General features: G+C 41.1%; 1 protein-coding gene and 1 non-coding gene across 14 annotated transcripts in view; both read left to right on the forward strand.

Annotated features, from left to right (window-relative positions):
* The window catches only part of PUM1 (pumilio RNA binding family member 1), a 79419-nt gene that overhangs the window by 31757 nt on the left and 27443 nt on the right, over window positions 1–20219 (forward strand). For 4 of the 13 annotated variants that reach the window (XM_055798261.1, XM_055798252.1, XM_055798250.1 and 1 more), the window contains 6 exons: window positions 883–991; window positions 3739–3917; window positions 5998–6164; window positions 7731–8001; window positions 13886–13979; window positions 15275–15391. In XM_055798261.1, the coding sequence (XP_055654236.1) occupies window positions 883–991; window positions 3739–3917; window positions 5998–6164; window positions 7731–8001; window positions 13886–13979; window positions 15275–15391 (937 nt within the window). The remainder of the gene's footprint in view (window positions 1–882; window positions 992–3738; window positions 3918–5997; window positions 6165–7730; window positions 8002–13885; window positions 13980–15274; window positions 15392–20219) is intronic. The other 9 variants (XM_055798251.1, XM_055798257.1, XM_055798263.1 and 6 more) reach the window with 4 other exon arrangements.
* On the forward strand, window positions 18900–18981 carry LOC114011552 (small nucleolar RNA SNORD103/SNORD85). The gene has a single exon (XR_003553487.1). It is a non-coding gene; the product is annotated as a small nucleolar RNA SNORD103/SNORD85 (small nucleolar RNA).

Genomic DNA, 20219 nt, shown 5'->3' on the forward strand with positions numbered 1-20219 from the left:
CTGTTGTTTCTTGCCTGAATTGCATACATCTCATTCAGCCGGAAGATTTAATTTGAAGATTGTATGCTTGACATCTAAGGCACTTAAGCAGGGCTTGGAATTCCCCTTGCCATATGTAGATGCCACGCGGCAGGTGTTTCCTGGTAAAGCTGGTATTTTCAAAATACATCTGCTGAATAGGGCACATTGTTCTTTCTGCCATCTTCTGAACTTCAGAGCAATCTTCCTTGGATTCATTCAAGCCAAGGATGACTTTCTGTCTTGTTCTCAGTAAGTGCATAACCTTTTTCTTTTTTTTATCTGGTAGAACAATACACGCGCAGCTGGTGCAGTGGCCCAGATCTGTTCACTCTTATTAGGGTTTACAAATAACCTTCATAGTATGGAGAGTCCTCACCAGTCATTAAAGAAGTGAGAAATGAGAGCTCTTGGCACCTCTTGAGCTGTTCTGTCCCTTCAGTATTTGAAGGCAAGGATTTGCACTGGAAACTCTGGGTAGTTTTAGAGGTATTCTCACAGCTCGGGTGGAACACATGATAATGTTCTGATCAGAACAGTTTTTTCTACTAATATTTTTCTTGCCAAGTAGTTCTTGTGCTAAGAGGCTGGAGAATGTGAATTGTATGTATGTGCTTATATGTGTGGGGTTCATAAAACGTTTAAGAATGTAAGAGGATTGTGGAGGTTGAATCATTATCTCAGTTGCTGTATGGCTTTCACCCTAGGAGTATATAAATGTTTTGATTATAAAGCATGTATCTGTTTGTGTTTAATGATTGATTCATGTTTAGAAAGGAGACGCTTATGGTTTATGTTTGCATTTTATACTTATTTTAATCATGCTTTGTTTTTGTTTTTTGTTTGTTTTTTTTTTAATTGCAGCAGCTGTTGCCGGGTAAAAAGTTTTGGGAATCTGATGATTCCAGCAAAGATGGACCAAAAGGGATATTTCTGGGAGATCAGTGGAGAGACAGTGCTTGGGGAACATCAGGTAGCTCAATTATTTACTTAATGTAGTTGGGGTTGAATACAGAAATGTGCAACTCATCTGATCAAAATTGCTGGCCAGTCTGGATGACACAGCATCTTTTAAAAGATATTAAAACCCATCTGTTTTACATAATAGAAAACTAATAGAAAAACCCACATTGCTTTGTGACAGAGTTAAAAGATATCCATAGTTATAAAAAGATTGTCTAATGTGAACATGTGTACCCTTGTGTTTATCTGCTTAAAAATTATAGATTGCCATTAAAATTTCACTTTAAACTTTGATATATTTTCTGCCTTGAGATGGATTACTTGTAAGGTTGAACAAAGATATTAGAGACCAAGATTACTAAAAAAAGACCACCCCAAAACCTAACAACCTCACATTTTTTTAAATACTGAACCGGCCAACCAAACCCCAACAGCATTCAGTTTAAAAAAGAAAAAAAAGTGATGTTTTGAATTAATAGTGTTGAAGTTTATCTGCCAAGAATTTTATTCTTGGATCAGAGGCTCCCTCTTGTTTTGAATTTAAGGGGAGAGTATTCAGGTTGGTTTTGATTAAATAGTAAAAAAATCACACACATGCTGAATTTGAAATACTAACCTTTACTTTTTATTTTGTGTGCTTCCTATATGTAATGAATATGCTCCTTTAACACCGCTGTGTATCCTGTGCAGTTTCCAAACAACTGCGCAGAACTACAGCTGCAGGGGAGATGTGATTATAGCGACTTCACTGTTGTGTGTGGGGTTTTTTCCTGCCAAAAATATCCATTATTAGGGTGAAGGTATTGGGATAATGATAAGGGCATTTTTTGTTTAAATTTCAAAATAGCTGTGAAAAGCTATTTTCACAATAAAGAAGATAAAGCTTCTGGAAATCTGATCAGCTGAATCTTGCAGTCTGGCTGGTACTGGGGAGATTTTGGGGAGCTGCTGCCTCCAGCTGTCTGACCTGCCTGTCCGCAGTGGATCTCCGTAGCAGCACCTGCATTCCAGGCCTCAGCAACAGTTTGTGCCTGGCTTTATTAATATAAACTGAAGTTGAGGGTGGATTAAAGGGCTGAGCCAGGCTCTGAACAGCAACATCTGCAAAGGAGATGTTCTCCTTTGCTGCCTCTGTTGTTGGGCTGGTTGCATCTACCAGACAGGCAGGGTAGACATCTGGGGGAGGTAACCTCCTACGCTGGCTGGTCACAAATCTTCATGAGTCAAAGCCCTTCCTCTCATTGCTTCCTTTTGTGTTGTTGTGGGGTTTTTTTTTGGTTTTTTTTGTTGGTTTTTTTTTTTTTTTTTTTAATTCTGAATTAATCCTGCACACCTTACAGCCTTTATTCCTGAGCTGTGGCCTGCACTGGTGTCTGTGAGTCAGGCAAATCATAGTTTCCCCTTTTGCTCATCTAAAATGAGGAGAACAGCCATGGTCTGAACCGTGCTGAAGGTCGCTGCCCCAGACCAAGGAGCGTGGCTTGGAGGTGGTGTGTGGAAGTGTCCTTGGCCAGAAGACTAGTTTGTTCCATGAACAGTGGAACTAATGAAGGCTGGTTTTCTGTAAGATGCCCTTTGCTCCATCCATTTTCCTTTCTGTCTGTGTCCACAGTATGCACGGCAGTCCTTCCATATGGCTTTGGTTCTTCACTACTCAGCCTTGAAGTTGTAGTTTTAAAGCATTTAAAGCCAGTACTGCTAAAAGAAGCAGTCCTGTCTGATGCAGGCCACTCCTTTCTTCCCCTCCTGGTGGTACAAGCAGTTATACAGCAGTGCAATGAAACCTGCCTGGGAATGGATCTGGATTAAAACTAGCTTTTCTCTTTTGTTTATTAGCTTTATCCTTGAAAAGACTCCCCAGTCCACTTCACTTTGTGGCCATTTAGATGCTTGTGCTGGCTTGAGGCGGAAGGCAGGAAAGTGGAGCCAGAAGCAATGATAGAATAGAATTACTTCTCTTGACAGCTTATGCCTGCTTTACAAGGAAGCTACAGCATCATTGTCATTGCATGTCCCTTCCACTATCCCCTAGCAACTACTGTATCTGCTGCCTATTATTTTTGACTCACTGTTGCCAGTCTGAGCAGTCAGGAGCAGAGAACTTCTTCCCTTCCCTCGTTGGGGGATGTAGGGTTGCTTTCTCCTGCCCAGCCAGCAATTTTTGCAGAGCCCGTAAAGATTTGGAGACATCTATCCTCAGTCTGCTCTGGTTGGATCTCAAACCTTCACACTGCAGGGATGATATAAAGGATGGGGCTGATGCAGGGTGACAGGGAATGAGGAAGAAGAAATGAAGTTCTCATAAACTTTTTCTTGAGGAAATAGCAGCTAAGAGAAACTGATCATGACATGAATATGGCAGTTCATATGACCAAGAAAACAAATGCGAGCTGGTGTAACAACAGGATGGTGTTTTAAATGACAAACCAAGACTGGTTTTTTGCTGTACTAATGCAAGAGTTTTACTAAAGCTAAAAACTAGAACTTTGGGTTTTTAATTGCAACCTTTACTTAAAAGACTTAAATTTCTGAAATGTTATGATTGTAGACTTTAAATGTAGTTATCACTTGTAGGTTTACAGGTTCTAGTATTTAAAAAAATGAGAAAGCCATCCTGCTTTTTCTAATGGATATCATCAGAGTCAAAAAGTTGGCACTTCTTAGTACAATTAAGACCCTAGAGAGTACGTATTTAATGACTTGCCTCCTTTGAATAGTTGGATCTACTTACAAGAATTACACATGTTTTTGTTCCAGATCACTCTGTTTCCCAACCAATTATGGTTCAGAGAAGACCTGGTCAGGGGTTTCATGTGAATAGTGAAGTCAACTCAGTGCTTTCACCACGGTCAGAGAGTGGAGGACTTGGAGTTAGCATGGTGGAGTATGTGTTGAGCTCATCTCCTGGAGATTCCTGCCTAAGGAAAGGAGGATTTGTAAGTGTGCCTGATTCTGACATTTGAGTTCCCATTATGTTACTTTCTCCATTTGCTGCTTGGTTGTTCGGTTTGTTAATCCATTCCTAAAGGCAGGTGTTTCTTCTGTCTTTTTTGTTTGCTCTTAGTTTAGCTATCTCTCTTAAAACGGGTAGGCTAGCAGTTTAACTGTTGTTCTTGACTTAGGGGGTGCAGTGTGGGAGATGGGTGTAAAGGATATGAAGGTTGCTGACATTCCCTGGTTCTTCAGATAAGCACATTGGCAGTAACACCCCATCTAAGCTTGTCATTGGAAAAGTATGCAAATACACCTGTGGTTTTTGAATGAGCGTGTGGCTGCTTTGTTGCTGGCTAAGAATAAAAAGCTCCATGTAATGATGCTAAAAATGTAATGTAGTTACAAAAGCCACTCCAGCTGGAGAATGCTTTCAAGGGCATATCATTTCCTATGGAGAAATGGCATTAGTTGCTGTGCTTTGTGGGGTGGGGAAGGGAGCACAGTTGCTGGTGCCTTGAATCTAAGGCTATGTCGTGAGAAAGGCATAATCAAGCCCCATCCCTGTAGTGGGGAGAAAGGGGCTGCATCTTGGCTTTGCCTCATTGGCCAAGTGCTGGATCAGGAATTGTCAAAATGCATAAAAGCAGAGTAGGTTTGTTACTGTTAGACTGCTGTGCTCGTTTCTTCAGGGAGCTGATTTGTGGTTTCTTTCATCCATCCTCTTATTTTTGTCCCTTATTAGTGGGTACCTGATAACCTTGTTGAACCCTGAGCCTAAGAAAGATGATTTTTGAGAAATGAACATTCAGTGGAAAAACCAATTTATCACCTGAATTGGTGGTTGAGAGAGGTGTTGGCTCCACAACATTGACAGTCAGGGTGCCAGTTCTGAAACGGAGGGTCTCACTGGTGAATATCACATTGTAGTGGTGAGAATTGGGCTCCAAATTTGTATTTATAATTGGCATTTCCAAGCCTGCTCTTTAATATTTAGAAAGCATGATTTTATTTACTTTAAGAAAAAGCATCAGAAGATGATTGCTTTTAAAACAATCTTTTTTTTTTTTCCTAAAATAAAGGGAGGCAAAAAAATCCCTCCCTCCAATTAGAATGGAAAAATTATTTAGTTCATATAGGGTTCAAATGCCCTGTTACATACAGAATACTTTTCCCTCAAATGAAGTGGAAGACAGTGTTTGAATGGCTGTCTGTGTGACAGCACCAAAGCTGTCTGATAAATATGTTTATATGCCCTTTGCTGTTTTTTTATCATAAATTATGTTGTTTTTCCTCTCCTTTTATTGTTCAAAACTCTGCCCCTGGCATAATCACCCTTTATTCTTCTCCCAAGTGGAACAAAATGCAGACATTAAGGGCAGAAATGCTGCAGATGTAATGCCACTCATAGAATGTTCAACAGAAGAGAAATCCTTTTTTCATTTTTTCCCTTCCTTCCACCCCCTACCCAACAACAAAAAAACCCAACAAAAAACCAAACGTGCTTTAGGATTACGTGAACCAGTGACTGAGCTAGTGAGTGCTCTTAAATGAGCTGTACCTTGGAATTCACTGTGAAAATCATACTAATGCCAACCAAAACCAAGGTGGATCCTGTTCTGCTCAAATACATGCACTTGTCCAGTCAGTTGCTGCGCCTTTGACATTAGACTGCATTTCAGAGAGGTGCTTATTCAGCTTGTACCCCTTCAGTACCTGCTGTCATATCTGAAAGTTCCTGAGTTATTTTTGAAACGCCTAAGTCCCATCTAGAAAGAGTATTTGAATAAGTATTCTCTGAAATTACTTTGGGGTGGGATTTTTAGAGCTTATGGAAGCAGACGCTGAGTTACTGAATGGAAGAAACTGAATAGATAGAAAAACCTGTGTTGGAAGATTGACAGTTCCCTTATTTCTTTGATTATGATTGACTGTTTTGCTTTTTTACATTTTTATTTGTAAGAACTAATGTTTACAAGTGACTGACTTTATTGTGACGTGTTTCTTTGATTTGTTACCATCTCAGAATGAAAGTAAAATTGATCTGAAAACTAAGCTTATTAAAATAATGTCTCTTTTGCCTAGGGGCCAAGGGATGCAGAGAATGATGAGAATGACAAAGGGGATAAGAAAAATAAGGGCACATTTGATGGCGATAAATTAGGAGATCTGAAGGAGGAGGGGGATGTGATGGATAAAACAAATGGTTTGCCTGTGCAGAATGGAATCGACGCAGATGTCAAAGACTTCAGGTATGTGCACCATTAGTTAATAATTAATCAGTGTCATACTGTTGTAGTTTAACCCCAGCAGACAACTAAGCCCCACACAGCCGCTCACTCACCCCTCCTGATGGGATGGGGGAGAGAACTGGAGGAGTAAAAGTGAGAAAACTCTTGGGTTGTGATAAAGACAGTTTAATAGGTAAAGGAAAAGCTGCACATGCAAGCAAAGCAAAACAAGGCATTTGCCGCTTCCCATCAGCAGGCAGGTGTTCTGCCATTTCCAGAAGAGCAGGGCTCCATCATGCGTAATAGTGACTTGGGAAGACAAAACGCCATCACTCAGAACGTGTGTGTCCCCCTTCCTTCTTCTTCCCCCAGCTTTATATGCTGAGCATGACATGGTAAAGTCTGGAATATCTCTTGGGTCAGCTGTCCCTGCTGTGCCCCCTCATGATTTCTTGTGCCCTCCCAGCCTGCTTGCTAGTGGGGTGGAGTGGGGTGAAAGGCAGAAGAGGCCTTGATTCTGTGTAAGCACTGGTCAGCAATAATGAAAACATCCCTGAATTATCCACACTGTTTCCAGCACAGATCCAAAACCTAGCCCCATACTGGCTACTGTGAACAAAATTAACTGTTTCCCAGCCAAAATCAGTACACACACAACGCTTTTTGAAAGCTAGTTTCTGTGCTGTAGTGAAAAAGCCTTTAACTCATTGAAAAGTGTCATAAGGACATTATATTATACACAGGGAATCACTGTGAGAAGGTGGAGGATAACATCTGCTGGCTCTCCTCTGTGCAAACCTAGTTCTGTATATTGTAATCTTGTTTCATTTTCACACCTGTTTCTGATTACTCTCTGTGGGGTTCCTATGGAAATACCTAACTGAAGATGTTGGCTCTGCTTGTGTACTAGTCTAAATTATAGTTGGGGTTTTGACTTGTTCCTTGTAGCTCTCAAGAGATTGAAGCCTTCTGAAATTGCGGCTATTGATGTAATCGATGCATTTGTATTTCTTGCAAGCTTACCTACTTGCTGTGCCTTGTGTTGACACATAGGAAAACTGTAAATGCAAACAAGATGTGCTGAGGTGCATACTGCTAGCCCTTGCATGGAGATCAGCCGTTTCCCACTCGAGTCCAATGCTTATGTTGGGTAATTAGGAAACCATGGCAGCTACTTTAGGAAAGTTTGAAGTGTGATACCGTGCCAGAGGATCACGTGATTAATAATCACCAAATAGCTTTATGAAAAAATAATTTTGGCATTTCTGAAATCCTGTCTCATTATGACTGACTGTCTCAATTGAGGAGAAAGAGACTGAATTTTTTTACACTTGTACTGTAACAGGTCTTGGAGGCAGGGGGACTGGGGGTTTTATGGGTGGTTTTTTTGTTTTTTAAATACATTAATTGTTCTGTAGAATCCATTTAGGGAACTGTTTCAGACGATCTTTTTCTTTTTTTCCCTCTTTATCACAACATCTACAAGCAGTTCTGGTGAGTACTAGTGTCTGTTGCTGTTAATCAATGCTGTGTGACATAGCATTAAATGGATGTGCTTAGTGATGAGTGTCTTTTCTTTCTGCGTAGCCGTACACCTGGTAATTGCCAGAACTCTGCTAGTGAAGTCGATCTTCTGGGTCCAAACCAGAATGGATCAGAGGGCTTAGCCCAGCTGGCAAGTACTAATGGTGCCAAGCCAGTGGAGGATTTCTCCAATATTGAGTCCCAGAGTGTCCCTCTGGATCCCATGGAGCATGTTGGCATGGAGCCTCTTCAGTTTGATTATTCTGGAACTCAAGTACCTGTGGACTCGGCTGCAGCCACTGTGGGGCTCTTCGATTACAATTCCCAACAGCAGGTAAAGTGTTGGCCGTTGGTCCTACCCTACCACTACAGTCTCTCCCATAGAGTTGTCATGGGGTTTGCATGAGCTCAGGCTCTTGTCTTGGGGAGAGGGACGGAGAAGACTTGGAATGGTTTCTTCATCCCTGTGCTATCCGTAGTGCCACATGTGTCCTCCTAGGGAGCTCGAGGCAGGACATCTACTGAACGTGGCCATCTATACAGCAGTCGTGAGGACCTGTAATAAAAAGCCGTTATCAGCAGCACTTTTCTGTGTATTAATTACTTTTGTCTTGGGTAAGTTTGCACTGGACAAGAGTTTTAAATTAGTAAAACCATCTAAACAAGAAAACTCCCCACCCTTCAGCCCTTAAAGTGACTTAAAGGTCAAACAACTGTTCAGCCTCGCTGTTGCAGCCCTGCTTTGGAATTTCCGCAGTACCGAGCTGGAGCCTACTGAAGGAATAATGAGTTTAAACTGTCTTGCTCATACTTGAACATGGTTTAAAACCGAAGGTCAGAGTCCAGTACTACAAAACTTTTATCTCAGCCCAGCAAGTTTGTTTGACCTTTTCTCCCACGCAAACACCCAAGCTTCTCATCCTGGACAAGTAACTGAAGTCCTTGCTTTTTGCTGTTGGCTTCTCTTGAATGCTGGGCCTAGATCCCGCAATCGACTCATAATCCGCTCCTGTTCCTGCTAGTTTGGGTAATGATTGTAAACTTTTATTGGTTTCCTTTTGTAAGTGTGATGTCCCTCAAAGAAGAATAAAAATCTTTTGTTGCAGGAGATTGTGAGGTATATAACTAGCCCTGGGTTTCCTAGAATACCTGATCTTTTTTAACAAAATAGCCTGCTGGCACTGTACTGAGGAGAGACTGCTGCCACGTTTGTGTGAAAGGCCCACCTTCAGAAAGTTACCATAGTCTTAAAAGCAATGTAAATATCTATGTTACAGCTTAATCAGTTGTTCTATTACAAAGCATGTTTGGGAGGTTAATGCTGGAAAATTTTTTAATGATTAAAGTAAATAGCTGTTTAGTTCAAAAAGAAAAACTTAAAAGCTAGTTTCAAGTCTTTGTCCTACTCTGATGTAGGACCTTGAATGCAAAAATTACTTTCCAATGAAACTTGTGTATTTTTTTAAAACAGTATGTTAGAGCTAAATGAGTGAAATGCTTTTTGAAGAACTGTTAGATATGGGAAAATAACTGCAGGAATGTGAAGCCTGTAACTTGCAGTTTGTCAGTGTTTTCTGTTTAAATTCAGGCTCATTTACAAGTTGAAGTAGTTTTTATTTGTTTCTTCGGGTCTTTAAAAAATAGGATTTAAAATGTGGCAGTCTTTGTGCCTAGTCGGTGGAAAAAACAACTCTCGAAGGCTGAGCTGGAAGGCGTTCTGGTTCAGAAGTGCTTGCACTACGGTGCTCTGGCTGGCCCTTTAGATAGGTGGCTTTTATTCTTCTACATGGTGGGTTTTTTTCTTCGTTGTGTAGAGTAGATGGGTAATATCCACGTAGAGCTGATGTCACCTCCATGTAATCATGCTTAAAACTTTCTGCTGGGTTGCCTGTGAAGCTGAAGTTCTCTCTACTCTCTTTGAACTGTGAATTTTGGTGGGGAGCAGGAGGTTCTGGTGCTGTGAGCACAGCTGCCTGCCCACCCCATCGCTATGGCCCACTTAGCTCCCACCCAGGTCACGCTGAGAATAAGCAAGCCAGGCTATGTAATGAGGACTGTTATTTCAGCTTTGTTGCAATAGCAACTAAGACCTACAGTAAATGCAAGCAACAGGCTTTTGTAAGCAGAAGTGCTGTAGTAAAGGTAAGGATTCCTTCTTCCACCAAATGTGACCTCTCGGTGCACATTTGTGTAGCTGCAGTGTGTCTTGGCTCGGAGTTGTGCCCATTTTCTTAATATATGATACTCAGCAGCCAGTGTTTCTTGGTATTTGCAGTTATAGCCTATATGAAAGGAATCTGTCTTTCGGCAGTGTAGTTTTTTCCATCTTTTGTCAGATGGAAATATGTCCTGAACAAAAGGACCTCATCTGTAAAAGTGTCTTTCTCGGTCTGTTGGGAAGCGTCAATACTTTGAAGGGATTACAAGCAAGTACAGCTAAAAGCAATATTAGGAAGGGAAGGTCTTAACCACGTGTAATCGGATTAGAGAGGGCAGATGCTTATATTGCAGAAGAAACTGGTTTACAGAAATCTAATCTTACAGTGTTCCCATAACTGTATAATACAGTCTGCGATGTTGTGGTTTCTTGGAATTCCCTCAATGAACTCCCCCACGTGTTTTAAATGATGCTTCATTTTGTATACATGTGTGAGGGGAACATAGCCTTGCTTTTTGAAATGTCGAGTGATCCTACTGAACTCCTCTGAAACTGTGTCAGTAGTTTGTAGGTTTTCACTCTGAATGTCATTTCTAATAGGCTAAAATGCACCGTGTGTACTTTTTTTATAACTTCAGCCTCACTTTGTAAATCCTAGTTAATGTTCATGTTAGAGATTTCTTTTTTCCACTTACTGGAGACCACAATTTAATACTGATAGGTAGTTTTTTTGGAATATAGGTCTTCTGCTTGTCAGCAGATGGAGACAGTGCATTAAGGCTTTAATAACTCTTCCTAAATACATAGAGTTGATGATGAGCAGAGCTCATGTGGTGTAGGGGCTTATCTGGCTAAGTAAAGCCTGAAATTGTGATCGTTTCTGTTGGCTCTGCTTCCTTGTATATGCTACAGGCAGTATGAAATCTGTAGCTGCAAAAAGGTTTTAGCTGCTCACACTGAGTTTCTTCTGGGAGAGTCTAGAGTCTGGGTTTGCAGGCTGGCTGAAACTGTGATTTAAAGCAGGCAGAGGGAGAGGTCGCTGATTTCAGTTGCTGCCTGAGTGTGTGGCTTAGATACCAACGTTTATCTGACCCTTCTTTGGAAGGGAAGCTCCATAAAGATTTGAAAGGAGACATGCTGCAGGCGGAAGGAATCCAGCCCTTCCTTCTCCTTGCAACACAGTGTGAATGCAGAATGTTTGTGTGTAGGTTTAAAGAAGCTCAGGAGTATTGTCCGAGGAAGTAAGTGTCTCGAACTTGGAGCTGAATCTTTAGGTTTCTTTGACTTGAGGATGCAGACTTACTCTTAGTGGTTTTCTTGAGCAGATGAAAGGACCCAGCCACTCTGCTCCTTATTCCTCCCTACTGCAATACCAGTAACTTCAGGTAAAGGGGCATCTTTTCAATCTTCCTCTTTGAATCTTTAGGTAAACTTGTAACAGCTGCTGACAGCAGCCATTTGCAGAGCATTTTGAATGCTGTGGCTTGATTTGAGCAAAAGACAAATGCACAAAGCCGGTGTGAGGACTTGTATGTCTGGAAGTCAAATTTAGCAGCCGTCAGCTGTGCTCACAAGAAGGGGAGAGAGACAACAACAAAAAAAAAAAACCAACCAGCAGCAGTCGGTGAAATACTTATACTTTGAGTAGTTGTGGATTCTTCTTTCTTTGCTTGGTTGGGGTTTTTTTTTGCCAGTACTTCCACTTAAAAATGGATCAGTGAGATGCATTTGGGAGGTGTGGAAGTCATCACACAAGTAAACTGAGCACAAGAAAAGGTGTTTTCAGAGAAGATAAGTGCTTTTTTGCCCTTTAGACAGGCAACTAATAATCTAGCCACTTTCTCTGCTGTTTACCTTGGTGGAATGCATAGTAACAGACTGTAAAAACAGATCCCAGGGAAGCAAAAGTATATGAGGATTGAAGGTTTTGGTGAAGTGTTTGCAACTGAAGAAAGCTAAAATATTGGATTGCTGAACTCATACAAAAATAGATCACAAAACCACGGATGGCTGTTCTGCATGTATGTACACCCAGGAGTGAAGCAGTTAAGAGGATATATTTTTTTTCCATAGCTGCTCATGCTGATCAGTGAATGAGATGTTGCTGGAGGCTCCTACAGAGCCAGTATCCCTCGGTCCGTTTTCTGTAGGTCATGTTGTCCATGATGTCCTTCTTTTTATAAATTAAAAGATGTCAGTAGATCATTTGATCCAGCTACTAATGACAGATGCTATGCTAACAGAGATTACACCCCTTAGAATTACTCAACTTTGTGTAAGCGTGAAGTTATTGTTGAATGACATGTTTGAAAAAAGGAGGTGGGGGGGAAGAAAGGTGGTTGTGTCTAAAGACTGCTAGGAGTGTTTTATGGCCCTCCTGATGTTAGGCCCAGGGAGGTTATAAAGTTAACTGAATTTGATCTGTTTCTCCCTAAGCAGCGTTACAATACTCCTTGGATACCTGGAGGGGCCCCAGCATCTTAAGGGATGAGCAGTCTTTGGGGAAAACAGTTGCGACTAGGTTTTTGGCATGCAGAAGATCAATTCTGAATCCCCTAAGTACTGAGTTTCCACTGGGTACCGATCCCCCCCCCCCCCTTTTTTTTTTTCCCCCCCTCCTTCTGAACTTGTAAAAAGAGAAGAAAATAGAGGTAGACTATTGCACATCTCTTAGGATTTTCTGCCTAAAAACAGCACAGTTGCTCATCCTGCTTTCAGGAGGACCAACTCCAGTTTTTGCCTGTTAAAACCCCCCTCTAATTTTCTAAATGATTCCGTGCTTCTTCTTGATGGTTGTATATTTCTGCCAAAAATTTAGGCAGAATTATTATTGCCACTTCTGACAGCTGAAGTGGCTCACTTGTCTTGTCTGAAAGGAGGGCAGAGATAATAGGCATGAAAATTGTGTGTTTAGGCCTACTTTTCTCCAAGTGAGTGGAGAGAGAGAGAAAACATTTATCACAGCGGTTTGTGAAGTCATCCACACCTCAGAAATGATCACTTTTGGAAGTAATTGGGGGTGAACATTGCTTCTGGATAGTTTCAGAGTGGCTGTTCAGCTTGCATATTTTTAAATGTTTTAATTGGAGCTGAGTGATGGTCTGCTGATGGATTGATTGAGGGAGTGTTTCATTTGGGTAGAGGCAGAGAAAGCTGGGGAAGTAGATTTTTAGTAAGGACCTAGATGAATGGGAAAAAAACCCCAACCAAACCCCTAAGCAAAAATACTAATACTAAAAAACTAATGCAATTGTGTGCTGCGCTTTTTTTTTTTTTTTTAAAATTATTGAGGATGACTGTTCTCAGTAATATTGCCCATTGCTCCCTGAGCCTGTAGTGAGGTGTAAGCTGGCAAACTTGTGCATGCTTGGGATGGCTTAACCAAATAGTCACCAGGTCTGGTTTCTGTCTCTAGTGAGAGAACAGCTTATGCTCCTTGCCTGGATTCATGTGGGAGATGCTGGAGATAGAAGGCTGGCAGGTAAAGGAAGCATTTGATCTGGGGGTTTGTGAGCTCCTGAGGCTGGCATCCCATCTGATGGTTCTTTAGATGGCTCTGAAGCCATTGCATCTTGCCATCTTCACTCCTGCACCTGACTCTGCAGCCACCCTGCCATCCTGCTTGCCACTTCAGACCATCTGGGACGGTCACATGGATTGTCTGCTGGTGTAACTGTGATTTCCCTGTAGTCACTGTTGTTCAAGATCTGGAGGTGCTTGTGGTGGCTACTGGTGATCCACAGGCTGCAGGCAGGGGTTGTGTGTTTGAGGAGGAGCTGGGGAAAAAACACCTTTCAGGCATTGCACAGAGAAAACCCTGGCTTTGGTTTAGCTGTACTTCAGAAATAAATTTCTTTTTTTCTTTCGGGTGGATTATCACAGGCAATTGATTTCAAAGGAGTTTGTTTTTTTGAATTCCTCTTGAAATATTTCCCTTTAAAGAGGAGTGTCTGTAGTTTTGAAAATAAATCTAGTGTAAAGGAATTGCTTTAAAAGGAAGTAAGAGAATGCTTTTTGTGCATGAGTAAAGGACCATGTTTGTGCTTTTTTGTCCTTTCAGTTGTTCCAAAGACCAAATGCGCTTGCTGTTCAACAGCTAACAGCAGCACAGCAGCAGCAGTATGCGTTGGCAGCTGCCCATCAGCCTCACATAGGTAAGTCTTGCCTTTAATACATTACATTTTACTAGACTTTTGCTAATCCTCAGAGTATATTGGAAAAAATACCAGTGAAAAAAGATGGGTACGTTTTAGAGAATCCTAAATATGCTTTTGCAACTGGTAATCAACACACAAACAGCAGTATATTGCTTGAAGATTTACTTGAAAAATTCTGGAGGTATCTCTTGCACACTTTGAAAGCTCTAGAGCATTAATGTCTGGCAGGAGTGATACTCTTACCCTTGCTGAGAGTGCTGTTCAGTAATGAGAGCATTTTGAAGTACTTGTTCTGAGTGACGTGTGAAGTGAGGGGAAAAATGCACAATTCAGTATACATCTGAATGTGCTTCCTGTGGCTCAGCTGCCTGGGATCTGACTTGAAGTAAAAGATACATTTTATGCAAACACATGATTAATATTATTAAGAGTATAGATTAAGTGGGAAGAAAGCACTTCCTGTGCATAGAAAAACAGAACTGTAGAAGGGCTACTCATGTATGATTAGAGTTAAACTGTCTTAGGGTTAAATATTTTTAGCACAATAAGCAATTTAAGTGGTAGTTCTGCCTACCTGAAAGCCCAATACAAATTTGTTGGGACTCTCCCACCTCTGTGCCGTGTGTACTTACTGGAGTTCAGGGAGAGACCTGAATTAGAATTATTTAGCTTTTTAACTTACTCCACCTTCACCTCCCCTCCACGCCCCTCTCCCGCCCACCTGTAATCTCTCTAATGATTAAACTGTTTCCTTGCAGAGGGAGGTGATGCCTACACGGCAGTGATAGTTCCCTCCAATGTTGCCTGTACACTCCTGAGCTCCTTCCAAACCAATTAATTGAAGTACTGTTATTGTGTAGTGGGCATGGAATTCAGAAAGTAGAGTAGATTGGTTCTTGATCAACTTGCTACAGAAAATAACAGAGTAGTAACAAGCAATTACATAACATTAATATCTAGCTGACGTTTAGTCACCTAAACAGTGAGAGTGTGTCCATGCTGCGGAGATACCTGAGCAAGTATGGATGTTGTATATAGGGTATTTTGCCACTTCAGCTTTCCTTGTGGGGCATTGCGTCCTTGGAATTAGTTTTTTTTTATGTAAACTATATCTTCTGTATGTTGTTCTGTTAAGGCTCTGGGAAACACAGTGGTTGCTTACTCGTTATAGAAAACAACCTGTAAAAAGCTTGAAAATACTAAAGCAACCTGAGTTTTTGTGTTCATCAGCTGGGTAGCCAGAGGGGTTTTGGTAGGGCTTGAGTTCTAGTTAAGTTTGTTTTTACTGACAGGTATGTTTTCAGCAGGTTTAGCTCCTGCTGCCTTTGTCCCCAATCCGTACATCATCAGTGCTGCTCCACCAGGAACAGATCCGTATGCAGCTGGACTTGCAGCAGCTGCGACATTAGGTGAGATACTTCAGTTGTCTGTGTATTTGTGACCATTTTCTGTACCAAAACTGCTCTTGAGTCTGATTGTGAAAATTAAATACTAGCACGTTGTACTTTCTGTGGAGAGGTAATTGTATATCAGTGAGTTGAAACAGAATTTTCTTGGAAACCCTATTTTCTGTAGATTAAATGTGATAATTCTTGTATAACAGTTGCTATGGACTCTATCTTTGTTGAGGATAAACAAACAAGAGCAAATCTGAAATGGAACACTTGCAGACATAAATGTTGCTACATGTTTGGGGTTTCTTGGTAATTGACAGTAGAGAGAGATACCTTTAAAATATACTTACTAAATGCTAGGAAGATGGAGGATGTATTTTCCTGCCAGGAAGGTTGTATCTTGTTGCTGTTTAGCTTGATTTACTGTAGTGCCTCCTGCAAATGAGATTATTTTTTTTTCCCTTTTGCAAGAGTCTGTTAAGAATTTATGCTTTTTAGGTTCTCTAGGGGAAAACATCCCTTATCTGCTGTGAGGCTTACACTATGAATATGCAGTTTTCCAGATGGCAAGCAAAGATGGTGGCACTTGTCTTCATGCAAGATCTTTCTCCCAAACGTTTGCGTATCAGTTTCCAAATTCTTTCCAACTGTCATAGCCAAAATTGTTGTATGTTGAGATGACAGCTCGCCAAAACAGCTTATCAAAGAGTGTGAAGAACACATTGTACGTTGAACTTTTGCTGCATATGCCATAAAGTTCTTGCCTAAGCATTGAGGACAAAAGAAGAATGTACTTTCAGAAGAACATTTTTATAACCATGCTTTGCTTTCCTTGAGCCACTGGGAGAGGAAACCTTCTACACTTTAAAAACTGCTAAGTTCAGAGTAGTGGTGATTTTTAATGGAGCCTGCACACTTTTACTGTGTTCTGTTTGCAACTTGTATGCTCACTGCAGATCTCTTCCACTGTGGGATAGCTTGTACCAAATCAAAACCATAAAATGTTGGGTTTACATGAATATAGTGCGCTGCCAAACAGCCTTGTGGTTTGGTACGTGACTTTTCAGCGTATTTAACAGCTCTTATGCAACCACTGCTTAGCTTTTAAGCTTTGAGGCCAGCATCAGGTCAAGCTCTAAAACGGGATTTCAGCAACTGTTACCCAGTTGGATGGTATTTTTAATGGATCATACGGATGTATGTAAAGAATCAAGATTATAAGGTGGAAATGTGGGCTTTGGACTTCTTGGCTGCTGTAAATTTTATATGCAGATTGCATAACAATGCAAGATTTTTAGGTAACAACATGTTGTTGGCAAACAAGTGAAACTGTGATTAAATGGAAGAAAGCCAAGAGCTAGGGTACAAGGATATTTCTAACAGTCCAGGAGTTTATGAACTATCATGTGATGCTGAATGTGTGGTAGTGAATGAATGACGTGAACTCTTGGTGGCAAATGTAAAGTAGGAAGCTTGTCAGGACGTAGCGGGGAAGAGGTACTAGAACACAAGCAGTTCCAGTTCCAGTCAGAAGAGGTGCTTTGTAACTGATTACTATAAAAAGAGGATTGTGGTTGGCCTTTTTGCATCACCTTAGTGCTGCTAAAGCTAGTGCTCAGTCTTAAGTATTGCGCTGAAGTTCAGTGGAGCAGGAGGTCAGCATCTTGATTTCACAGAAGCACCACATGTAACTGCTGCCAGATTTCTAGGAAACAGTAAAAGTGTTTGCAACAGCTTCCCCCCTACCCACTCCCTTTTTCTCAGCAGCACTGAAGCTGCAACTGCCTGAATATCTGATCAGGGCCTTACAAATTTGAACTAGGAAATAACATACCCCAGGATACCTAAAGCATCCCAAAACTTGGCATCAGGATCTCCATTTGAATAGTTTTAAAACTTTCATTCTTGAAAGCAAAACAAAACAATTATAATGCGCTGCAGTGTATAGTGTTACACCACTGAGAAATAAAAGTTACTTCATCCATCTCATTGGGCTTTGGACCCTAACAGCTAGAAATGGCAATGTGAGAAACTTCTGGTTGATGTTTGTTTTAGGAAAAGCATCTTTTATGTCTAGGCTGGAGCAGTTTTGAGAGGCTTTTCTCTGTAATGGCTGAGTGCAGGACTGAAGGGGTGAGGGACAATTTAGATGTTTAGAGTTATGTATAAAGTCAGAAGGCCTCTGTGATCCATATGGGAGTGTTAAATTGGAAGGACTTGGAGATGTTTATGAGATGGAAGAAATGAGTTTAGAGTTGTTGGTAGTTTACTGCTCACAGTTACTCTTAGAGCAGAGGGGAAACTTTTGTGTGTTTTATGGCAGAGATAATTCTGTCAGTTAAGATTCTGCCGTCATGGTAGCTTTTTCATGATTTTAAGACTGTCAGCCCTGTGATAATACTCTTTTCTTCCCAACAATAGTAGCATTTTAAAAAAATTTGAATGCAGAGGGAAGGGCTTCCTAGACTCAAGAAAAAAAATCACTTGTGTGTTTAAACTGTCTGGAAGATACTGCTGTCTTTAACAAGTGTTACGAAATTGCTTTCTGTCATTTGAGAAAGATGTTACTCAAAAAAAAAAAATAATAATCTTGCCTTTTGTAAGACAAGTTGGGAAATGTTGATTCCCTCTGAGGTGGTGTGTTACAGGTAGAAGTGTTTCTGTTCTTTGTAGAGAAGTGGATGCTGGAATAATCTGCATACATGAAAAACACAGTGCTCCTAGACTGAAGGTAGAGTCGGTTTGGATGTGTCTGCACTATGATTCTCAAGCTTGGGTTTCTTAGAAGCCTCATTCACTTGGTGCTGACCTGTGTCCCATGCAGAGCCAGCTCAGAGCTGGAGACAGGTATGGATGCATGCACATACCGCCTAGGACCGGGGTTCGGGGGAGCACGTACAGCTGGCCCGTCCCCAGCAGCCTTGGGCCCAGTGTCATGCCAAGGGTGCCTCTCCTTTCCTGGATCTGTGCTGGTCCCAGGCGCTGAATGGCAGGGTTTGCATGGGGCTGCACCAGAGCTATTGAGTTCAGCTGTTTCTCACCCCCATCCCTAAAAAGACCCCACTTTGTGGATATCTGTGGGTGCTGTACTGGTGATTCTGAAGTGGTGGCCTCACAAGTCACTAGTAATTGATAAAGTTGCTGTTTGCAGCCTTTTGTTTTCAGCCATGAGGTTCTTGAGGCTATTTTAAGCTGGTGGTCACTAAGTTTTTGTCATTGGCAAGAGGGGGCTGGCTGTTCCTGCAGAGAGCAGGTATGGCTTGTGCTTAAAGAGATTTGAGGGTGAAGGCTGACATTAAAAGCAAAAGTTTTGTTATGAGCACACTTAGAGATGGATTTGCTAATGTTTCTGAAAGGAATGTTTGTGGGTGTCTGGCCAGTGTGTGAGATGTAGTAATGGGAATATATGATTTCAAAGGCACTGGAATGGCTTTTATTTTCTCATGTATGCATGTCTTTAATAAGTATAAAAGCAGGTGCAGTATCTCCTGAAGTAAAGAAAAAATCTGCATGTTTTTATAAGTCTGGCTGTGATGACACTTGCCCTCACTGAGAATAATGATCGGTAATGAGCCTCACCATGTGCTCAAATGAGCTGAGCCAGACTTGCAGCTCTTTTAAGCCCAGCTGCCTGCAAACTTCAAAGTCTTTGTGCCTCTTCTTCTTTTAAACACCTAAGGCTTTTGCAGAGCTGATGAGCATCCACTAACTAGGAAAAAAAGCCCCATCTAGACTATGCTTGTTTGATAATTAGAACTAAGATTAAAATAACCCAGAGAGATGCCCAAATTTTGCCCAGATAAAGAGTATTGCAGCAACTTCCTAGTGGCCTAATGGCAAACACAGACTAATTACTTGCATAAAATGGAGCAGTTGCGACTATTTTCCTGTTGAGTGCCGAAACACCCTAGCAGTTGGTATCTGATCTGCATTGACTGAATATAAACAGTTTATAACCCACCGATTAGCTATGTGTCTGTAACTACTTAAGTCAAAATAGGCAGTACCATTATGGGACAGATTCATTTTCTGCAGCTTTTTTCATTTTAGCTACCACTACTCAAGAATTTCCAGGTTAGAAGGTAAGAAAAAATGGTTGCTGCTCCAAGACAAACCTGAGTAAGACAGACAGGTCACCTTCTCAGCCTGACAGCGTACTTTACACTTTACTGTGTAAAGATTTACTTTACACAATAAATCCAGCATGGGTGGATTTTGTGGCAGAGCTTTAGTGTGAGATTCACACCCAGCTGTTCAGCGTGTCTAATACCAGGCGCTTCAGCAATGCAACAGGGTACTTGTAACATCTCCCTGCTGTACATAATGCTGGGCACATGTGTTAATGATGCTACAAAATCCTAAATTTGAGGAAAGTATGGTGGTTAAAAATAAATAATAAGAGTAACTATTACACTTCTGAAATAATGCATTTAATATTTAATTATTAAATACGAAATTAGTCTCTTGAAGTGCTGCTGATTCTCACCAGTCTGCTGAATTGGTAACAGGAGCACTAGTTCATCTAGGCTAAGATCCAGACTGCTGCACAGTGGATTGCTTTTGCATTATGTAGTAGTTTGAGACAAACACATGTTACTGTATAAAAAACAGCAACACCAAAACAATACTTCCTATTTCCCCCCCTTTGTCGTACCCAGTTTATACTCAGCAGTGTCTTTTTGCATCTCTTTTTACTGTCATCCCTCGTTTTTGAGGGAATAGTTCTTAAGTCTCTTGAGACAAATACTTACCTTACCTACTGTAAGGTATAACTAACAGCAGTACTGAAATAACTTGGTTGAAACTCAAATGCTGGCAGTCTCTTGTAAAATAGAAGCTATTT

The sequence above is a fragment of the Falco peregrinus genome, chromosome 3 (genome assembly GCF_023634155.1).
Source record: "Falco peregrinus isolate bFalPer1 chromosome 3, bFalPer1.pri, whole genome shotgun sequence".
NCBI classification, from domain to species: domain Eukaryota; kingdom Metazoa; phylum Chordata; class Aves; order Falconiformes; family Falconidae; genus Falco; species Falco peregrinus.